The sequence below is a fragment of the Lactuca sativa genome, chromosome 1 (assembly GCF_002870075.4).
Source record: "Lactuca sativa cultivar Salinas chromosome 1, Lsat_Salinas_v11, whole genome shotgun sequence".
NCBI classification, from domain to species: domain Eukaryota; kingdom Viridiplantae; phylum Streptophyta; class Magnoliopsida; order Asterales; family Asteraceae; genus Lactuca; species Lactuca sativa.
In genome coordinates, this window is record NC_056623.2 from 140,219,509 (window position 1) to 140,236,503 (window position 16,995).

At 40.2% G+C, this 16,995-nt stretch overlaps 1 protein-coding gene across 1 annotated transcript; it reads right to left on the minus strand.

Annotated features, from left to right (window-relative positions):
- Nucleotides 1–12,948: 12,948 nt before the first annotated feature.
- Nucleotides 12,949–13,642, minus strand: LOC111921815 (uncharacterized). The gene is made up of 2 exons (XM_023917396.1): nt 13,389–13,642; nt 12,949–13,300 (listed from the first exon to the last, which is right to left on the minus strand). Exons 1-2 carry the CDS (start codon nt 13,640–13,642, stop codon nt 12,949–12,951), a joined length of 606 nt encoding a protein of 201 aa, XP_023773164.1.
- Between the last annotated feature and the right edge of the window lie 3,353 nt (nt 13,643–16,995).

Genomic DNA, 16,995 nt, shown 5'->3' on the forward strand with positions numbered 1-16,995 from the left:
CTCTCTGACCAAGAGTTATTATAGAATGATATTGATAGATAATATATGATCTAAAGGGTCACATTAACATCAACTTGATACAAATATATTATTTATAAGTATTTGATTGTTGATAAATAAATATAACTATAGTAATTAATTGGAAATTATTTATTTCATGGAAATATTAATTTTCAATGTTAAGTATCATAATATATCATAAATTACGATTTATTAACTCATGTACATTTTTTTGGATTAAAAAGATTTTTGTCTTGTAGCTAATTGGATAAGGGTTTATAAGTTAGAAAAGCATGAGATATATTTGTTGGATTAGTGTCTAAGTTGATAACTATATTTGGTATGTACTTGACCCGGTTGTGCATGGTCCTTTTGGGTTGCCTTCACCAAAGCAACTTGATTGGATGAATAATAAAGAAAGAGGATGTTATGGTTTATTAATATATTATAAGAATAATATATTAAATGAGAAATCATATCTGTTTAATTAAAATTGGTCAAGAATTAATTAAGAATTAATTTTGTGGTCAAAAGAGGTTAATTGACTTAAGGGGAATGAACTTGTAATTATATGATAATTGCAAAGTTGGGTAAGGAAACCCTAAAGTATAGGGTGGACGAATTCTAAGGATAAAGCCTTAGGAATTCTAAGGATAAGGCCTTAGGAATTCGTCTAAGGGTGTTCTAGAATTATCCTTGGGCTGCTTGGTGGCTAAGTAACCAAATAAGGATAATCACAGAAACCTTAATTCCCACACCTATATAAGGACCTTATAGGCATGAGATTTCGGCTAGAATGAACCCTTAGGAGGCTTTGAGCTGATTTTTCCCTCTCCTCTCTCTCTCTCTCTCTCTCTCTCTCTCTCTCTCTTGCTTCATCCAATTGGTTTTGGTATTTGTGATTCATTAGAGGCACAACATTTGGGGTGCTAAGGTTCTCAAAGCTTCAAGATCTTCAATTAACAATCAAAGTATTCATCTAACTTGTTTATTTGATATTCAATTAGTTTTGTTGTATGCTAGATTAGGGTTTACAATCTTTGGATAAATTTTCATGTACAATAGAGAAACCTAGATCCAAAGCTTTAGGGTTTTGCATGTGTACATAAGATGTTCTTTTGCTCAAAACCCATCAGTGGTATCAGAGCCTTGCTTGGTTTCTATTGTATTTAATGCATTGTATGTTTGTTCATTGCTTAAAATCGATTTTCTAGCCTTCTGCTTGACAGACTCGTCGAGTCCCAAAGTGAACTCGTCGAGTCAGATGAACTCGACGAGTCCAAAAGGGGACTCAATGAGTCGGGCTGTCAGACAGAGGGAAATTCGGGATTTTTGCTTATTTTCACTTGGGATAATTACCATAATTGTTTTTAATTGATAAAATCCGAATTTTATTGATTCCTTATAGTTATCTTTGTCAAAATAAAAGATATTTTTCATTTAATTAGATAATTATTACCTTATTTGATAAACGTTAATTATTTGATCAATTATCTTGCATGGAATTGGATTAGGTCAAAATTAGATAATCACCAAAATTAATTGTTTAACTGTTTATTTGAATTTTGATCTAGATAGTTTTGAAATGTTTCAAAAACTTTCCCTCAAGTTTTGGAATTTACATTATGATTAAAATGTTTAGTTTGGAAATAATTAAATTCCAAACCCTAGAATTTTACAAGTTTAAAATTCATCCCTATACTATTATAATATTTTAAGAATAATTATTATATATATATATATATATATATATATATATATATATATATATGTATATATATATATATATATATATATATATATATATATGTATAAGATAAATGCTAGTCTTGCCATTAGTAGGCCGCATTCACGAAGGTGATCTATAAGGGGGACATAAGGTTATGGCCTATAAAATGGACGTTTAATGGGTGTCCACTCTCACCCACAACTTCCTTGATTGGTGGAGGGTTGTTAGCCGAACGGGTAGGATAGGGCAACTAATTCCTCATTAAAAGTATAATGATTAATAAAGTAACTAAATGTTTTTATAAAATTCCTAATCTTAGTTACTTTAGAAAAAAAATGTGAATTTGATGTTATTCCATGAAATTACACTTTGTACCTTTGCTAAGATGTTAGTGGAGCGTGTATGGTTAACCGGCACACTAATTTGGCTCTACGCAAAGGTGGCAAAGGGTGACTCGATGTTTTTCATAGATCAATAGAGCGTGTGTGGCTAACCGACACATTGATTAGATGACTGTAACATTGGGGGCACCATATACATTTGCATGGTTATTCACACCTTGTTTGTGATCCTCGGTATCCCAGTCACAAACTTGAAGGGAATATCGAGATTTAAACATGCCATTGAAAAGTTCAATGAATCTCAAAAGATCTAGGAGTTTCAATACATTTAACACTTCACCGCTTTTGTTTTTCAGGGTGGAAATTAGTGAATCGTTATTCACTTACCTTCAAATTATTTGCAATTTAAATTACGACATCCATATTTTAAGTTGTAAATAATGTTGGTGGATCTTAGCCCTAATTTTTCATTGGGTGTTTAATTGGGGATTCTTATCTAATCAAACTTTGTCTTTTTTCCTTTTTCAGATGTCGAACTCAAACAACGCTTCAGGCTCAAACTCTTCCGGCTCATTCTCACTCATGAATTTGTGTGCGAGGATGATCTTCGATGGGTCCAATTTTAATGATTGGATCCGTAGCATCCGAATGGTTACCCGCTACGTGGACAAGGAGTATGTCCTTGACAAGGAGCTAAAATAAGTGAACATCAACACTGCTACTCCCGAGGAGATTGCTACTTTTGAGGCCCATAAGCGAGATGCTACGAAAGTCCATTGCATCATGCTCGCAACCATGACTGCAAAACTCCAAAAGTCCTACGAGGACTTCTACCCCTACGAGATGCCTTAAGATTTGATGGATAGGTACCATCAAAGCGCGAGGCAGGAGAAGTACGAGATCATCACTTTGATGATCACGACCAAGATGAGATATGGAGAGTCTGTTGCTGCTCATCTCCAGAAGATGCAAACATATGTTAACCGTCTGTAGAAGTTAAATATGGACTTCAATGAGGAGCTGGCAATCGACATAATTTTTCACTCCTTACCGCCTTGCTACAACCAGTTCCGCATGACCTACCACATGAATAAAGAGGAGTTCACGTTGAGCAAGCTTCAAGGGTTGTTGTAGACTGCTGAGAGCAACCTCAAGGATAAATCTGTTGCATCAACTCCTACTATTGCCCCCATCTTGGTTATTGGGCAGGGGAAGGGTAAGAAGAGGAAGGCTCCTTCTAAGAGCCACCATAAGGGAAAGTCCCATGATGGCACCTCTTCTAGTGGAACCAAGGCTGGTCCCGCTGCACCCACCTCTAACCCGAAGGATGCAAAGTGCTACTACTGCCATGAGAAGGGGCATTGGAAATGAAGTTGCCCGAAGTATCTGCAAGATGTCAAGGACGGAAAGATCAATCCATCCTTCGCAGGTATTTATACTATTCAATCTAATAACTCATCGCATGCTATTTCTTGGGTACTTAATACAGGATGTCGTTTTCATATTTGTTCTGATTTGCAGGGCCTAAGAAGAAATAAGGATGTGGAGCATGGGAAGATAAGCTTGATCTTGGGGAACAGAAGATCATCGCATGTCACCAAGATTGGAGTTTACTCTTTAGTGCTTAGTAGTGGGTTAGGACTAGAGTTGAATAATTGTTTCTATTCGCCAGAAATGGCAAGAAACATCATTTCTTTTCATGGTTTATATAAACAAGGATTTAGATTTTCGTTTGATAATGAAAAAGGTTGTATTAATGCTTTTCTTAATGGTGTTTTCTATTTTGAAGCATTGCCTTGTAATTGAATATATGAAACTGTGATTGTTGTAGACAATCTAGGAAATGATGTGTTGTGTATCGATTCTTCCAATAGTTTGGATAAAGCATGCTTGTGGCATTGTCGTCTTAGACATGTCAACAAGAAACGCATAGCCCAAATTCAAAAGGATGGAGTGTTGGAGTCATTCGACCTTAGGGACGATGAGGTGTGCGAGTCTTGTTTACTTGGAAAGATGACCAAGTCACCCTTCACTAGCACTTGTGAAAGGGGTGAGGGTTTATTGGATCCCATACACACCAATGTGTTTGGGCCCTTTAGATCCACCACAAGGGATGCAAGCTGCTTCTATGTGACTTTCACCGATGATTATAGTAGATATGGGTATATCTACTTATTCAAGCACAAGTCAGAAACCTTTGAAAAGTTCAAAGAGTTTAGCAAGAAGTGGAGAATCAGTTGGGCTGGAAAATCAAGATGCTTCGATCCGATCAAGGTGGAGAGTACCTTAGTCTTGAATTCCATGACTACCTTAAGGAGTGCGGAATAATTTTGCAATTGACCCTACCTAGGACACCGCAGTTGAATGGTGTAGTTGAGAGGCATAATCGAACCTTGATCGACATGGTTCATTCTATGATGAGTCGTGCTTTGTTACCCATCTCATTCTAGGGGCATGCCTTATAGACTTCCGCTGATATCCTTAACTTAGTCCCTGCAAAGAAGGTTGCCAAAACACCTCATGAGATGTGGACGGGGAAAGCTCCCTCGTTGGCACATATCAAGGTCTGGGGGTGCGCGGTTTTCGTAAGACGAGAGTGAATGGATTTGAGCATCATAACACTCTGTCACAACTAGAAATTTTGTGTCATGTAATCCATACACTCAAGTTAATGTGAATCAAAAACTTAAGAGCATGCGTGACGCCTATTATTATGACATCAAAACTTCAATCAAATACATCATACAAGTACTACAAATAGTCATCAAACAATTGGAAACCCTAGAAGCTCTTGTTTAGGTCCACTTTGGACTAGGACTTCCTTATTGGACGCAAAAGGACCAATAAGCTTCCAATTTGACTATCATGGGCTTAGAACCCTAATTTGGGCTCTAATTGGACTCACATTAATTTATTTCAACATTTTGGGCCATATTGGGCCTAGAATGAAATGAGTTAAAATCTTTGAACCATGAATAACCTAAACTAGTCCAACAAAAATGTAAAAATCATACCACATTCTTTTAGGTTGAAACTCACCCAAACTAACTCTAATATTGGGCTTAGGGGCAAAAAGCCCAAATTTTTCCTTTTCCCTTCAAAACTCTCGGCCCAAGGCCCAAACCCAAGGAGAGATGAAGAGTTGACTTGCCATTGACACCTCATTATTGTCTTTTGGATATCCATGCAACTTATTCCATATCTCCATGCATATCACCTCAAGGGTCTATTTCTCCCTCTCTCTCTCCCTCACTCTCGGCCATCTCAAACACACACACACCTCACAAACTCTCTCAAGAACACTTCCTCCCTCTCCACTCAAAGATCTCAAAATTTAGGAAGCTTCCAAGAGGATATTTCCACAAATTCTTCATCTAAGAAGCACATTAAACTCGAGATCTTCAAGAAAAGGTGCTAAGGCCAAAAATCACCAAGTTTTCTTCCATCTTTTCTTCAAAAACCGAAATCACACCCTAAGGTGAGCTTCATACCCCCTATTTTCTGTTTTTATGAGTTTTGTGGTGGTGGTGGGGGGGGGGGGGGAATACAAGTGAAAGTGTAGATCTATATGTGGTTTGTATGCCTTGTATGATATCTATGCTTATATGTGTGATTTTGTGTGTATATAATGTTGGATCTAGCCATAAACCCCTAAAAATCAAGATATACTTTATGTTAAATGATATTAGCATCAAATATATTTCTACTTACAAAGTGTTCTAAGAAAAATAGCTAAATGGCTTAATAACATTTTCTTTGGGCTAAAAACTCAATTTTTGGACATAAAATGTTAAAAATATAAAGTTAAAGGGCCCAAAATGACATATCACGAATTCTGATGGATGAGGAGTGTCAAAACAGTTTCAATAAAATCTTTTCTGGAAATATATTCATATGGAGCATTAAAAATATAAATTTCAAGCTTAATGGGCTAAAAATGACAATTTCGGCCCAATAGGGCCCATTATGCGAAATTTTCTATTTTGGAGGGCCAAAACTGTGTTTTTCTGTAAAACAGTGGACTACTAGTGTTCCAAGTACTTTTCAAAGGTTTAAAATGCTTTTCAAATTTATAAAGGACCAAAGTTGCAAAAATTTTCCAATTTGGGCCAAAATTGTAAAAACTGCGGAAAAGAGGGGTTATAACCGAGAAAACTGCAATTTCAGGGACTTAAACTGTTTTCAATGAAAAATATGCTGAAAAATATTAATTTCAATAATTTTTGGGTGTTAAAATGTCAAGAAAAATGATTTAAGGACCAAACCGGAAAATTATTTAATTAGAGGGTTGAAAAAGTAAATTTTACAAACAATGAGGGGCTGAAAACAGAAAACTTTCAAGGCTAATTCAATACACGCAACTTGATCAAATATTGGCACCGCGACTACCTACGTAATACAATACACAACAATACCAAAAATCGTTGTTAAACGAATTGATTCGGTCTCGAATCAATAACAATCCGAAAATACTAACACGACGATAACTCGATTCATACACGAAAACATTTGGTAATTCAACACACACGCGAGAGTGCACAGACGTCTACGCACCATCTTTGGGCCCCAAAGTGTAAAATCTTGTTTGTTGGGCCTAGCTAGCCAAACGACCTGATCTTAAGGCCCGAAGACTCCTACCTTACGAGTTGTTGGATCTTACATGATCTAACACAGTGTAAAAGGACTTTCAATGGCATTTATACTATTGGTCCCCAAGGGTCCTATGGTATTGCTAGTAAAGTCGGTATTTCATGCGAGGCGGGTCAAGGACCCCTCGTACCCTTTTTATCCCCAACCGGTTAATGGAGTCATCGTGGTCTTCGTGCCCTTTTTCTCTTCGGATGTGGGACTACAAGAAGTCAGGGCGGTCGGATAACATGATTAGTACGGACGACGCCTACGGGATCGTTAGTATAGTTATAAACAGGTCGTTTGTGTAACGCGTGTTTATAGCAATTAATCATGCGAAAAAATAATCCGACGTCGTCTGGAATAACTGACTTCACGCGCTGCAATGGTTTTATGTTTACTTCATGGAATTCAAAGAATTAGGAAAACATCGGGTTTTCCTAGGGTTTTTCAATACACACGATTTTCAAAACGTACACAATTTTGATGAACAAATTTTCTTACAACTATAGAAACAAACAAGCATACCTATGGATCTTCACAAACTTTTTCAGAAACTCTTTTCAGAAAATATCGGATTTTCTGGTGGTTTTCAAAATGATACAAAACGTTGCTTTTCAAATACCGCTTATGAACTCACCAACATTTCATATGTTGACGTTTTTCAAAATACTTGTATTCTCAGGTAACAAGTGAACCAAAGGAAATATGTACTCAGTGCTGGATTGCAGTTGTTTATCTATGAACCGAACAATTTATTTTTGGGAATGTAATGTTTAAACAATGTACTTCATGTAAACTTTATCGGTTGTACTTTATTAATGCATGGTAACGAATGTTGTTATGTTTCATATATATTCAATGTTATGGTATTCAATTAAGTCACAACAGCCCTCGGACGTTTCCGCCGTCTGGTTCGGGGGTGTGACAGGTTGGTATCAGAGCCTTGTTTATAGTGAACTAGCATGTCGAGCCACACATTGATATGCAACTATAAACCAAAAAGAGGGACTAACATAACTCTGAACAAAACAAGTAAATAAAACACCCTTGCTTGGATTAGGAATAGGAACATAACGTCGAACCAAACAAAAATAATACTAGTATCTCGGTTAATTCGGGACTGTTCTTAGTGATACCAAGGGGTGAATGTAGCCTGATCAACTACATTCTCTCCAAAGTAAAACTAACACACGTCTTGATGAGATCGGGATAGCTAGGGAACCTAAAACTACACCGTTTATCACCAAAAGGAGAGCGTCTAGTTAGCATAAGTCATAGCCAGGAGAGTGACGATAGTTTATATTTTCCCCAGTCATCATGGAGGAAGAGCAGCAGGGTATCCAGTTCCATCAGGTCCTAGTAACTCACGGGATGCTTGAGGATGAACCGGGAGAGAATCCAGGGGAAGCACACGACGTCGGACCCGACGAATACGTAGACACCGACTACGAGTTTGGAGAGATCGACGACGACGACAAGGAAGGTCAGGTCGGGGACCAGGACCCCGTCCCGCCGTGTGAGAACGAGGCACAACCAGACCACCCCGCTCCACCAGTGAACCCCCCAAGGGAGAACCGTTCCCTCGAAGCTAAGATCGCCGCACTGCGACAACAGCTGTATGCTATGGAAGCTCGGGCAGTGCGAGCAGAGCATGAGAGGGATGAGGTTATTGGAGACATGGCAGAGATGGCGCAGTTACTGGCGCAACATTTCGGCATATGACCTCGGCACCACCTCCGGATGCAGCTTATCACGGTTAGGGATAGACTTATCATAGTAGGTCATTAGGAACTATGCTATGTACTCCGACTCTATGTTTAAGTGACTACACTACTCATAGAGCTGTTATGCTGTCGAATTAGTGTCACTCATGTATGCTCTTACGAGCAAAATTTTCTTGTATTAAATACGGATAATATTAGTAAACTTTTACGTGCCTTGTTATGATATTACAAATTGCTATATGTTGAGAAACCTATGATTGTATGTGAATGATAGGAATGTTTTAGTACGTACATTACACCTAGTCCGTAGGGTCACAACCTTCCAGAAACCCCAAACACTCAACATCTTTCCGTTTCATGACAGAAAGATGCCTCGCCGACCTACTCGCGGAAACCCAGGACCAACTCCACCCGATGTTGACTCCACTGCATTCCAGGCAGCCGTGTCTGCTGCGGTCACCGCAGCTATGGCACAACTCCATCAGGGGAATAATGGAGGAGGCAACGGACAAGGGGCAGGAAGTTCGAACAACGGGATGAACCAAGGGCCTACCAAAACATGTACCTACAAGGACTTCACAAACGTTAAACCACGAACTTTCAACGACACTGGAGGGGTGATCACTCTGAAACGATGGATTGAAAAGGTGGAGTCGGTATTCGAGATATGCGATTGTCCTGAGCAGATGAAGGTGAAGTTCGCAGCCTGCACTTTTGTGGACCAAGCACTCACTTGGTGGAACGGACACGTGGAAGCCATGACGCTCCCTATAGCCAACTCTATGCCATGGACAGAAATGAAAGAAATGTTAATGGCTGAGTACTGCCCACGAGGCGAAATACAGAAGATGGAGCAAGAGCTATGGAACCTCACTGTGCAGAATGCGAATATCGATGCCTACATATCGAGATTTAGTGAACTATCTCTGCTGTGCCTGGGTATGATCACCTCGGAAGGAAAGAAGATTGAGCGATTCATCTGGGGACTAACATCACCCATTCAAGGAAACGTAATAGCTGCAAACTCGGAAACGTTTGACAGTGCGAAAAGATTGGCGAAGAGGCTGTATGATCATAACAACAAGAAGGGCGAGAAGCCAGTGGAGGCTGAGAAGAAAAAGGAAGGTGATGACAAGAAGGGGAAGAACAACAGGAGGAAGGGACGTCAGGGCCCCGAGACCTCTAAAAAGCAGCAGACAGTGGCAGTTAACGCTGTCACCGCACCGGTTCCAGCCACACCACATGCTCCAGCCTCAGCTGCTTCAAATGCTTCAAGACCCTATTCCGGTAATTTTCCCAAGTGCAACAAGTGCGGTTTCCATCACCATGGAGAATGCAAAGAGTTCCATTGCACCAGTTGCAACCGAAGGGGACACACTGCAAGATACTGCAGGACTTACCCTCCCCAGAATCAAAGTCAGGGAAACAACCACAACAACAACAACAACAACAACAACAACAACAACCACCGCAATAACAACAACGCCAATGCCGGCAGCAATAATGCAGGGCCTAGCCACACCTGCTTCGGGTGTGGAAGGACGGGGCATTTCCGCCGAGATTTCCCTAACAACAACAACTCAGGAAACAGAGGAGCAGGAAGGATGCTGACTATGGGTCAGGGTGAGGCAGTTCAGGACCCCGCAGTTGTGACCGGTACGTTTCTCCTAAACCACACTTATGCATGCATCTTATTTAACACCGGAGCGGAGTGAAGTTTCGTAAGTGAGAAGTTTAAACATTTATTAAAACAACAACCCCAGAAGCTAAATGAAACCTATACGGTGGAAATGGCCAATGGGAAAACCGAATCCACTGGGGAAATCTACATCGGATGTACCCTAACCCTTAACCAACACGTCTTTCGAGTAGACCTAATGCCAGTATCAATTAGGAGTTTCGATGTGATCATCAGCATGGATTGGTTAAGCCCCCACCATGCTGAAATTATGTGCCACGAGAAGGCCGTTCGCCTTCGTCTCCCAAATCACGAAACCCTAGTAATTTACGGAGACAAACCTAGCATGAATCTTCGCCTCATCTCGTGCATCAAGGCACAAAAACATCTACGAAAGAACAACTTGACGTTCTTGGCTCACATAGTGGATTTGACCAAGGAAGAGACTAACATTCAAGATATCCCGGTAGCGTGTGAATTTCCAGACGTGTTTCCTGAAGATCTTCCGGGAGTACCCCCAGAGAGACAGGTTGAGTTCAGAATCGACCTCGTTCCAGGAGCAACTCCTCTCGCTAAATCACCCTATCGGTTGGCTCCTGCTGAAATGCAGGAATTGTCCAGCCAACTCAATGAGCTTCTGGACAAGGAAATTATCCGACCTAGCTACTCGCCATGGGGAGCTCCAGTGCTCTTTGTGAAAAAAAGGACGGATCTTTTAGAATGTGCATCGATTACAGAGAGTTAAATAAATTCACTGTTAAAAACCGCTACCCACTTCCACGAATCGATGATCTATTCGACCAACTTAAAGAAGCTAGTTATTTTTCTAAAATAGATCTACGGTCCGGATACCACCAACTCAAAGTACGGGAAGAGGATATTCCTAAAACCGCTTTCCGAACCCGCTACGGACATTATGAATTCGTCGTAATGCCCTTCGGTCTAACAAATGCACCTGCCGCATTTATGGACCTAATGAATCGAATCTGCCGACCGTTCCTTGACAACTTCGTCATTGTGTTTATCGTTGACATCCTCGTCTATTCTCGAAGTAAAGAAGAGCATGGCCAACATCTCCGACAAGTCCTAAAAACTCTGCGATCGGAAAAGCTTTACGCCAAACTCTCTAAGTGTAAGTTCTGGCTCCAGAATGTGAACTTCCTAGGCCACATAGTTAGCCAAGACGGAATTCATGTGGATCCCTCTAAGGTCAAAGCCGTGGAAGGATGGGCAACTCCGACCACGCCCACTGAAATTCGCCAATTCTTGGGTCTAGCAGGCTACTATAGGAGATTCATTCAAAACTTCTCTAAGATCGCCAAGCCACTTACCTCGCTTACGCAAAAGGGCGTACCATTCAAATGTTTCCTCCTTTAGCTTGTTCGGAGGTGGTTGTCACAGTGCCATGACTGACTTTATGGTCGATGAGTTGTTGTGCCAGTTCTTTGGCACTATCATAGGTAGTTGGCTTTGAGGCCAATACGCTTCCTTGAAGTTGGGAAGATAGTATCCAAATGTATCTTTCGACCTTCTTGCTTTCCGACAGAACGATTCTTGGACACATTATGGCTAGATCATTAAATCTTGAGGTATAAGACAGGATGTCGGAGCCTGTCATTTTGAGACCCCAAAGTTCATCTTCCAACTTTTGAATCTCGCCCCTTGGCAATACTCCTTCATCAACATGGTTTTCAAGTCTTCCCATGTTATCGAGTTAGCCATCGGAAGTGTCAATGTCTTGACGTGGCCATTCCACCAAGTGAGTGCCCTTTCAGAGAATGTGCATGCTCCAAACATGACCTTGTTTGCTTTAGGGCATGCACATATTTCAAAGACTGATTCGGTCTTCTCGAACCATTGAAGCAATGCTATGACACCTCTGCTCCCATTGAAATTTTTAGGTTTGGCATTAGTAAAGTCTTTGTAGGTACACTCTCTCGAGTGTCCCTGACTGTCCCCGTTATTAGAATTTATGGGACCATTACTCGCGCCACCCGCATTATTGGTGCTAATTTGGGACACTGCGGTTGCTACTGCAGCTGTTACGGCAGCCTGGAACATTACTGGGTCGAACTGAGGGGGTGGTGGAGGTGGTGGTGGCGGTGGTGGAGCTCCTGCGGCGCCACCACGTCTTGGATTTCTACGAGGTGGCATTTTCTGCCATAACAAGAATGAAAAGACAATAAGTCTTTGATATAGCTCCAAAATTCGAGAGTGAAACTAAACATTATTAGTTCTTTATGTACATAATGATTTCGAATTGTAAAGTTATTGTATGAATCCATTCATACTAGAGGTTTATAGATAATAAAATATAGACTTTATGAATGCTGATAGATTTGACTTACATGAAATGTCTAAGATAGAATCCATACCGGGCCCACCCATAAATCGTTTGATGTATAATATTTACATATAATTAAGATTAAATAAACTTTCGAATCTAATGGGTCTGCCATGGGTCCACAACCAAACAAGGAACAGGATCCAAGGCGGAACCACCATTTCTTGGTCGACATGGTCTTAATTATATATAATTTGACTTATAAATCAAACAATCATAAATCGGACACCAGTAAATTTAGTCTGAAAACAATCCTTATCATGAACTTGATGTGATAAAGCAAATAGCGTGTCAATTTCATTGATATAACTTAGTATACAATATTGGGAAAATTTGACCCTATATGGGTCTATGTTACATCAATGTACGGAAAAATTTGACCGCCTAACAGATCCCAGAAGTGTAAACACTTAAATCGCGGGATCGGACATAACATACTAGAAAATAATAGGAATATTTATCCGCAAAACTAGATTAAGCTGAAGCGAGCTATGCAAGTACTAATTGCGGTGGTTGAAGCTCTGCTGATCACGAAATGAAGACACGAGGTTCCTCATTTCGGCTTTGGATTTAGCCACCTGGCGTTCTGCTTCTGTCAGACGTCCTTCTAGAGCAACTCGGTGTTCTCGGAGTTCTTGTACTTCAGCTTGGGTCGCGGCCATCTCTTGGCGAAGAAGCTCGGTGCGGTCTCGAGTTCGATTGTGGTCATCATCCAACCGGCGAACACGAGCGGAGTTGACCTGGTTGGTGGCACCAACTTCCATGAGATGTCGGGTGTTAACTCTTGTTTGCTCTTCGTGGCATGTGACATGGTGAACTATGAAAGGGAGGGCTCGGTCGGCTGACCCCCCTCTGCTGAGATCGTAAAAAACCACGTTGCATGCCATAGGGAGGTCGTTGACCTTGCTCTCGGCTCCATCGATATATAGTTTTAGCCCACTGGGGCATCGGGCCCTGGTAGTTTTGTGGAGGAACAGGGGCAGGGTATGGATTGTAAACTTTGGGTTCCGAATCGGTTCCATCCGAGTATTCTTCATCTTCTTCTTCTTCACCGTCTACTGATTCTTCCTCTTCCATGGGTTCTTCATCCTCCATGGGTCCCTCATCAGAATCTTCCTCCGGATCTTCCACAATCCAACCAGCATTCCCTTGGTTGGGGAAGTAGGGGTCACCGGGCAAGTGAAATTCTGCCATCGCGCCTGTACGAGAATAGGAATAAGAAGGATATGGCGAGAAATTTTAGTATAAGAAATTAGTTATTGTAAATATATAATCTGATCATTACGGATTTTGTGTTAAAATACTCCTATAGTACTTTTATGCTTCACTAGATTTTGGTAAGTTGAAGACTTGTTGCTCATCATGATCCTTCTCCGGCATATGCTGGTCATACCTTGACTAAATATAGTTGATCAGGCTATATTCATCCAAGATCTGACTACATACTTCGAAGCTGGATCATGGTGTCCAACTTGTCTCAATACTTTTATGTTATTGCTATTGTGATACTGAACTACTGAGTATGATGGTACAAATACTTTTATAAAAATATGAATTTTTATTTTTAAAAGTATTTTTGAAAGGCTACGTTAGAGAATTTTGTCCCGTTGTATTTATAGTTTGTATATCTTATGTGGTTCGATATACTTAGTTCACTATAAACAAAGCTCTAATACCAATCTGTCACACCCCCAAACCGGAACGGCAGAAACGTTCGGGGACGAAGGACGTCATGGTCTGTATCAAAACCATAGTGAAGAAAGTAAACACAAGCATCATAAATATAATTTAAAAGGTTACATCGTTGCAAAATACATGTTTCCAAATAAATTACATATGATGTCAAAATAGTTCAAAAGAAATCTACGCCTTAGCGTCTTGTCTTCAAAAAGTCTTGTGGCTACCTGTAATACTGATTACTTGAGAATACAAGTTGTTTTTGAACGAGTATCAGCATTAAAGCTGGTGAGTTCATAAGCAATTTATGAATTAAAAATGAATGTTGTTCCTTAAAGTTTGTTACGAGTTTGTTTCCAGAAAATCCAATATTTTCAAAAAGGTTTATTGTAGTCTTAACTGAACCAAGGCTTAGTATATGTAAGTAAATCATCATACTTATATGTGGTTTTATATGTAAATAAAACTCCTTTTTGTGAAAAAATTCCCGTGAAGGGCGTGTTTGTTAATTTCCCATGTGAGTTGTTATAACCATACTATGAATCGAAGACCTCGTACTCGAAGTTCTTCAAGCGTCGGAATGTTATGACACTTGTCACCCCAGACCTGTCGGTCTAGCTGTTGCAAGCAGCTGAGGTGCGGGTTGTCAAACCCAATATAGATCTATATACAACTATCACGCTCTGCCTACAAGAGATTCTGGCTATAACTACAAGACTTTTCTGTAGTACTAAATAGTACTCCGACGATGAATGTCTCACAAATTTATTCATTAACATGTTCACATAGTTTGTAATAAAATACTTGCTTTGTAAATCGATAGTATTATCATTTGAGGTGTCCAAACTATACCTATTATAGTTTTATCAAAAGGTTTTATGTAGCACCATAAAAATTAAGACAATTTTCCACTTTTTAAAACCAAAGTCATTCATAATCATTTTCAAGAAAACATTGTATCAGCATTATCTCATTACAAATCCCAAGATCAAATCATAATAAACTCCACGGGTGTGGGTGTGTGTACAGATCATGCCGACGCCTTCCTGCGATCATCACTGGTGCCTGAGACACATAACACAAAACACTGTAAGCATAAATGCTTAGTGAGTTCCCCAAAATACCACATAAACACATATTAGCCACTCATGGCTGTAACTCTATTGATCCTCTGGTTGAATATCTCTATGGGACCCTCTTGGTCCTATAACTCTGTGGACCCACGGGTCCTAACTCTGTATAATCTGAATCATGCATATCACATATCACAATAAATCACAACACATAATAACATGCAAATACATTGGCATATAACTCTAAAATACTCTGTCACATAATTCTGTTACCACACTAGGTAAAGTATAGTGAGAAGACTCACCTCAGATGTCTCGGTAAATCTCTGACTCGGTAGAAATATGATCTAGCCTCCGCCTAATCACATAAAGTAAATACTCATAAATATAACTATACTCAACCCTCTCTTAGCACCCTCAGAAGGGTAAAAGACCATTTTACCCCTCTTTTGGCTTAAAGGCCACATTGTTGACCAAACCCTAAAAGTCAACAAAAGTCAACAGTCAAACTTTGACCCGACTCGTCGAGTGCACTTGGGCGACTCGGAGAGTCTACACGTGTCCACTAACCCTTTAGTCCCACCTGGAACATCGAGTTCCTCCCCTTGCTCGACGAGTCACACCTGGCATGAGTCGCGGGGCCACCCCGAATCAACTCACCGAGTCTCAAGAACAACTCGGCGAGTTCCACCTTGAACTCCAGTCCTCTAATCCCCTCTGACTCACTGAGTTAATTCCCTAACTCGGCAAGTCTACTCACCAAGTGATTTACGGGAAACCCTAACCCTAACCCTACTCGCCGAGTCTGCTCTTTGGACTCGGCGAGTTCATGCCATGCACAAACTCCTTTGACCTTCTGAGGTCAGATTTTTTCCTTTAATCCATAGATCTGACCTTCCCAAGCATGGTAATCACGTAAAGTTCCGAACTTGACACTCATATAACATCTAGATGGTCTCACTTGGTGATTTAGCCCCAAAAATAACATCCTAAGTTCATGGCTCCCAAAATAACTCATAAAGCTCCAAGGGTTAAGGTCTCTAGACTCTTTGAGTCCAGATCCAAAGCATAAACTCGAGAAGGGACCAATTCCTCCACATATTCATCCTCTAAAGGGGTTAGAAAACCCTAACTCTAAAAATCAACACCAAATATGAAGAAGGTCCGAATAAATACCTCAAGATGAAGTCTCTGAACTCTAAAATCACCAGAATCGCACCTCCTTCAGCCTCCTTTTGCCTTGGTCACCTCCTTTTCAAAATTACACCAACAAAATGATAAAAAATGGCCTCTCCTTCCTCATAAACGCTCTAGATCTCTTAAGGTTTCTCTCTGGGGTTTGGTAGCCGCAAATGACGACCCTAAGGGCCCTTAAATAGGTCTCAAACCCAGGAAATTAGGGTTTCATTAAACAGCATGGACTCCTTGAGTCCACTCATGAAATCGCCGAGTCCAACTGTGAACCCGGATAAGAATCCGTGACCATACTCGGGGAGTCTAAGCACCAACTCGCCGAGTCCCCTCCCAACCTCCAAAAATAAAGGAATAAAATAATATACCTGGGAATCCAGATGTTACATTTTATGTTGTAAATGAATCCTTGTTATGCATGACCTTGTATTTTAATAAAATGACATTGAAAATTCTAAATATAAAATCTTACACACCTTTCTCAACATGTTACAAGGTGTGAAAAATACTCTTAAACTTGTTTTCCCAGCTTAACTCTTAACTGCCACTGTTTGGATTATTTATAGAAAAATCATTGTGAGTCAAAAACTAAATCCATAAACTTAG